At 51.4% G+C, this 6,107-nt stretch overlaps 1 protein-coding gene and 1 long non-coding RNA gene across 3 annotated transcripts; both read right to left on the bottom strand.

Moving 5' to 3' along the window:
* Positions 1 to 447: 447 nt before the first annotated feature.
* Positions 448 to 1,818, bottom strand: LOC136020911 (uncharacterized). The gene is made up of 3 exons (XR_010615561.1): positions 1,690 to 1,818; positions 1,051 to 1,260; positions 448 to 842 (listed from the first exon to the last, which is right to left on the bottom strand). It is a non-coding gene; the product is annotated as an uncharacterized LOC136020911 (long non-coding RNA).
* Positions 1,819 to 2,106: 288 nt separating this feature from the next.
* LOC136021020 (dynein light chain 1, cytoplasmic-like) lies at positions 2,107 to 5,415 on the bottom strand. 2 transcript variants are annotated; one of them, XM_065692775.1, is made up of 3 exons: positions 5,273 to 5,415; positions 4,503 to 4,640; positions 2,107 to 2,724 (listed from the first exon to the last, which is right to left on the bottom strand). In XM_065692775.1, the coding sequence occupies exons 2-3, from the start codon at positions 4,632 to 4,634 to the stop codon at positions 2,587 to 2,589; spliced, it is 270 nt and encodes an 89-aa protein (XP_065548847.1). In that variant the 5' UTR covers positions 4,635 to 4,640; positions 5,273 to 5,415; the 3' UTR covers positions 2,107 to 2,586. The 2 variants fall into 2 exon arrangements, with proteins under 2 accessions (XP_065548847.1, XP_065548846.1); XM_065692774.1 differs by having other exon boundaries at positions 4,503 to 4,645; positions 5,273 to 5,413.
* Positions 5,416 to 6,107: the final 692 nt, after the last annotated feature.

The following is a 6,107-nucleotide window of genomic DNA, read 5'->3' as shown; positions in this document are numbered from 1 at the left end:
GCTCTGCAATGCCTAATGCAAGTGATCTTTAACTTCAAAGCAAAAGAAAAGGGGAAAAACCACAACGCAACAAATTCTATCTGCATTTCATTTAACCCTTAAAATAAGGCTTGATCCCTTTCCCCTTATTTTAGGGATGAGGGCCTCAAGTTCACTGGGAGAGGACTTGCAGGTTTTTTATACCAAGTCAGGGTGCAGTATGAAACGGCAGAGCTCATATTTTAGGAGAAGTCCCACAAAATGCCTTACTTTAACTCCTGTCTGTTCCCTAATTAGGTCTATTACTCTTAGAATTACTGACCAAATCATGAGGATTGTTATCACAGTGCTTAGGCATTTTGAATTTGAGAAAACAAACCTTCTAACAAACTCAGTCATCCCCATTTGCTGGGAAATATGAAAATAGCACGAGCAGGACTAGAAAAAGAAGTCAGATGGCCATAAAACTTCCAAAGGCAGGACGTGAGACTTTTATTAGCAAAGAAGTTGGCTGTGGAAAGAAAATACATACAAAGAAGTTTAGGTTTGCCTTTTTTTCTGCTTTCTATTCTTCCTTTAACCACAATAAAAACATCAACCATGGCAGCAAAATCCATCCCATTGCGCTTGGTGGCCAGAATGTGCTTCCTGGGGAAGGCTGAAGGCACAAGGCTTTGCACTGTTAGCGCACAACTGATTAACTGCAGTGAGAGAGTCAGTCCATGGCTCTGAGCACCCTCAGGAGCAGACCAATAACAGGACCCGATCAGGAAGGGATGGGGTGCCTGGTCTGTTGTGTCACAGCTGCGAACATTCCTTCCCACAGCGTGCTGCCAGGTAGGATTGTATTTCCTGACAAATTCCTGCAGGAGAAACCACCAGGAAATGAGCACTACTGCCCAAATGCTGTCTTTGGGAGCAGAGGAAAGGAGTTAAATAGAAGGAATTGTGAAAGAGAACAACTGGAAAAGTGCATATAAGGTTGACAGGAACATGAAGACACCAGTCTGCAGCTGAAATGTGACCGGATTATCTAGTGTCCACAGAACTTACTCTTCTAGAACTACTTACCCACCAGCATCTTTCCTTGATTTTTGAAGTCCATATAGCATTCAGTAGGAGAGCTTTAGCAGCAAACACTTATCCTCACTATACGAGCTGCAATGTTACACTCAGCACTGCACTCCTACAGAGACTGAATGCACCCTCCACAGCACCTTGCTGCATCTCTTCTGACATGCCTGTATCCCTTACCACAGCTGTCTGATCACCCATGGTTACCTGTAATAAACAAAGGAAAGCGTTCAGAGCTGCTGCAGTACCTACCTACCAAGCAGCTGTACACATCATTAGTATCATGGCTGGCAACAGGTTTGCTGCCCACATTTCTGCCGGCTGTGGCACTGGCGCACGCGGTGCTCCGGGCCAGAGGAACGGGGATTTAAAGCCGCTCACTTGGAGCACCCACTCTAAGGCCGGGAGCCCCACAAACCCCGCCTGTCCCTCCCCAGCTTCTCTCCAGCCCAGCAGCCCCTGGAGAAGGTGCAACCGCTTCAGCGCCCAGCCCCGAGGGCCTTTCCCTGACGAGGAAAGCGAACAGAGGCCGGCGGCCCCCCTCGACGGTTTAACGGGCCCGCATGGGCTGCGGTCCCTCAGAGTATCCCGAGGCCCGCCCCGCCGGCCCGGCCCACAGCAGAGGCCAGCTCATACCGCCTTCGGGCTCGCCTTGGCGAGTGCGCCCGGCCGAGGGGCATCGCGACTGCTGCCCTTCGCCACCCGGCGCACCGGAGCCGCAGCAGCGACTCCTACGCACGGCGGAGAGCCCCGTAACGGCGACCAGACCCGCTCAGCAGCGGAGGGACCCGGGCGGGCCCGCGGGCACGACGGGACGCGTAGTCTTTGGCCGCCGCGGAGCACGACGGGAGATGGAGGTCCCGGGACGCAGAGCGCCCTCTTGCAACCGCCCCCTGCGAGGCCCCGGCCCGAGCTCCGGCCGGGCGGCAGGAGGGGCTCAGCGCCTCCGCTCCGGCGGTGCTCCTCTTGTCAGCCCCGCACGGGGCGGAGGGACCGGCAGCAACGGCCAGACCAAGCCACCCCCCCTGCCCAAAGCAGCCAGAAACAACATCGTGGGGGCCAGGTGGATCTAGTCTTTTATTTTCCAAAGCACTTCTCTGAGGCACCAGCAGAAACAGCCCAGGCCTTGGGACAGCACATCCAGCCACACAGGAGGGGAAACCACCAAAAACCACCTCGGAAGAAGAGGATTGTGACAGGAAGAACTAAACACTGTCTGTACTTACATAGCACAAGTGGTAACTGGGCAATACTGTAGACTGCTAGGAAACTCTCCAAGGCAAAACTGCTCCAACAGCTCTACTAGCAAAGAAGCAGCCTTTGGGGGAAAAAATAATTAAAAAAAAAATGGAAGACTTTTTTTTGGTATTTTTCCTTTTTTATATCCACAATGTAATATCATCTGCTATAGCATAATCCCTGCCTTTGCCCTTGAAGATCAAGGTCTGCGTCCTCAGGAAGGCTGCAGTAACTAGTCAGAGGAATCAGCACAGTCCTGTAACCAGATGCGAGGTTCAGTAGCAGTCCGTGGGTCTAACCAGACTTGAACAGAAGAATAGCCACTTGGCCGAGGTAGAAGTAGATGAAGTGCTTGGTCTCGTGAGTCACGTAGCTGCCGAAGTTCCTCCCCACGATGCAGTGCCAGGTGGGATTGTATTTCTTGTCAAACTCCTGCAAAATAGATCACTGGAAATTAAGAACTCCTCTAAACTGGTATTCACTCTCTGAGCAAGGCAATTAGAGGAAGAGCAGATGCTCTTAAGCACAAGGATTATCTTATTTACATCTTATTGCTTAGTCAGACAAAAACAAAAGAGACACAGTGCTTCCCACCCGAGCAGCAGTAAGTTTAAAACGTTATTTCTGTGCAGGGAAAGTAGTCTTCCTCTCCCTGCAATTCACAGCAGGATCTGAAACTAGAGCCCTTGAGTAAAAGCTTCAGCACTATAGTTTATACCCACAGAGATTAAGCCGTAATTTAGACTTCATTGTTCATCTGCCAAAGGGATGTGGTGGAAAATTCTCTGCCACATGCTCTGTAACACAGATACTATCAACAAATCTGAGAACATGTGGTTTACTGCTGTCAAATCCTTCACGAATTCACAGTAGCTGCTACAAAGAATACCTGAAAAATTAGACTAAACTCCCTTTTCCACTGTCACAGATAATTCCTGCATTTGGGAAATAAAAGATGCCTTTCTCAACTGTGGGCATAGCAAACCAGTATTCTCTAGTGGAAAGAATCATTCTGCTTACTGGAAATACTTTTTATGTTCAAGAAGCTTGTCTGCCCTACATATCCTGAAGCAGAGCCCCAGGCTTTAAGTCCAATGAGATAATTTGAGTGGTACCACAGTAGAAACAAGTCAAGCTGGGTACCTCCAGAGAACGACCCCAAAGGAATTCCTGGGCAATTACACCCTCACAGTTGGCATTCCTCACCGCTCACATATCAATTCAGAGCAATAATAATAATATTAGGGTCTGGAGCCTTGCTCTTCACTGGACCTCTTCATTGTCCCTGAGACATACATTTTTCATGTTATCTCTGAGGTTGTAGTTTCTGATGGCAGTTGTAGCTTCCTTATCATGCAGCCTGAGCTGGCTCTTGAGCCCCTCTTTCATGGAACAATGTCAAAGTTTAACATGTCTGGGTCAAAATTCACAGCTTGCAGCCTAAGCCTTCAGCAAATGTATAAAGTAATGCTAAGCAGTTAACTCCAGACAGCTGCAGCTCAATAATCCTTAACATTTAAACAGCAATTCCACTCAGATCAGTTTAACTTCTATCGACATTCTTTGGTTTCTCCATTCTCCGGAGTTGACGAAGCAGGAAATTATCACAACCAGATCTTTCCCATGTTCAGTATTGTTAATCCTACATAAAGAATGACACAGACATTGCAAACAACAGATAATCAGTGTCACCAGGGATATTTTTTGTGGTGGGATTTTTTTTCCCCTCTTTTTTTGCTTATGTCACTACATAAGGAGAGCTGTGATTACAGTAGACTTGCAGAGAACTAGCTGGACAGAACTGCGAACAGATCCTTAAGATTAAGTTCAATAAAACTGAAACCAAGAACTATGTAAAACAGGTTTACTCTCAAAGGAAAACCATATGAGAACTCAATAGAGCCCCTGTGTTTTGTACCAGCTCATCAGTCACAGGGACAGTCAGTGGCCGCTCTCTGTTCACCTTGGGCAATAGGACAGGGCACAAAAGGCTTAAGTAGAAGGTACTCTGAGAGAAAAGCAGAACCTGGAAAAGCCCATGTAAAGGGTGGGGAAAGGAACATGAGGACAGCAGCCTACAGAAAGTCCAACTTGATTATCTGGTGTCTCGAGAACTTGTTTCTCTAGAGCTACTTGCCTAGCAGCATTCTGCCTGCTTCATCTTTCATGTGAATAGATATTTCATGAGGACATCGCAAGCAAACATCTACCTTCTTTATGTGAGCAGCAATGTCCTTCTCGATGTTGTACTTCTCCAGTGCCTGTGTAGCACACTCCACAGCATCTTGCTGCATCTCTTCTGACATGTCCGCATTCTTGATCACAGCCTTTCGATCACTCATGATTGCCTATACTGAGAAAAGGAAAAGAGAATTCAGAGCCACAGGGGCTCTACCTGCCAGGATCACCTACCAAGCTGCACAAAGGGACTACCATTCCCAGAGAGGTTTCGGAGCCCGTGCAGCGCCCTCAGCCGTGGCTGTGCAGCATTTCTGCCGGCTGTGCTACAGGTGTAGCCCGTACTCTGGGCCAGAGGAACAGAAGTTTCAAGCCGCTCAAAGAGTAGCAGCTCTCCAACTGGGAGCCTCACAGACGCCGTAGGAGTGGTTTCAGTGCCCGCCGCCCGCCCAGCCCGCCGCAGGCCTTCTCCAGCCCGGCAGCGGTCCGGCGAAGGCCAACAGCCCCGGGAGAGGGCGCAGCCACTTCAGCGCCCAACCCTGACGGCCTTTCCCTGCCGAGAAAGCCGAACGGATCCCAGTGCCCCCCACCAAGGACCAGAGCCCCACACAGCTCCAAGAAAGCCTCCAGCCCAGAGCTCCCGGGGATGAGTAACCTGAAGCAACCCCTCAGGAAAGGCCCGGGCACCGGGGGAGCCCGAGCACCAGCTGCTCGGCGTCAGCCTTCCCAGAGGCCGGATAAGACCTGGCGCGTTCCAGTAGCTGCCCCACCCCAGCATTCAGGCCCTCCCCAGTCTCCTCACCGCTCGGCTGCTGCCGCGGGACCAGCCCTAGTTGATGGAAGCAGGCAGGGCGCAGAAGACCAGCAAGCAGCTCCTTCCACCGCCGCCTCGGTTTAACCGACCCGCGCGCAACGCCGTCGCCTCCAAGCACCCCTAGCCACACCCCCTCCGTCAGGGGAGACAGCCATTGGTCACTGCTACCACCCCCCCGAGTGCTCATTGGCCAACATCTGGTGCTCTCGTAGCATTTTACTGCAGCACTTTGTTTCAGACCGGCATGCTTTGCGCCCGCACCTGTTCCCATAGCGACGGGCGGCAGCAGAGATGGAGGCTGGGCCCTGGGTTGGGCGGCGGTGCGGCCTACGGCGGCTCCGCAGCCTGCCCTCGGCCCGACGCGGGACGTGGTGCGGGCGCAGCGCGCTGCGGGCGGGTGCGCCTGGGGTAGTTGCATTCAGGCGGTGCGCGGCCGCGGCTTGGCCTTCCCCTCTTTGTCCTCATGGCTGAACTGAACGTGGCTGCTTGCAGGCGTCTGTGCAGCAGTTTGTGACCGCAACATGAGAGAGGCTCTCCCGGTCACTTCTCTGGTAGGCAAAGATCATCTCTCCCTAAAGCTGAGGCAGACAAAAGAATTCCAATCAAAACAGCACCAAAAAGCGTGATGCTTTGCGAGGCATCTAACTGCAAAAAAATACAGGGCAAAGCAAAATCAGAACTTCGCTGTTTGCTGAATTCTGCATAAAACCCACGAGCAAATCGTGGCAGGACCTGGTGAAGGCGCTGCTGTGCCCACATCGTGGCGGGGGAGATCGCTCCACGTCGGGGAGTGCAGGCTCAGGTCCCACTTAACCTGTTACGA

This window comes from Lathamus discolor, chromosome 12, assembly GCF_037157495.1.
Source record: "Lathamus discolor isolate bLatDis1 chromosome 12, bLatDis1.hap1, whole genome shotgun sequence".
NCBI classification, from domain to species: Eukaryota; Metazoa; Chordata; class Aves; order Psittaciformes; family Psittacidae; genus Lathamus; species Lathamus discolor.
Note: the sequence above shows the minus strand (reverse complement) of the source record. Positions and strands in the feature narration are given on the sequence as shown.

Coding starts and splice junctions, on each gene's coding strand:
- LOC136021020 (XM_065692775.1), bottom strand. CDS start 4,634: ATGAGTGATCGAAAGGCTGTGATCAAGAATGCGGACATGTCAGAAGAG. Junction 2,725..4,502: donor TTGCTGCTCACATAAAGAAG/GTAGATGTTTGC, acceptor TCTATTTTGCAG/GAGTTTGACAAGAAATACAA.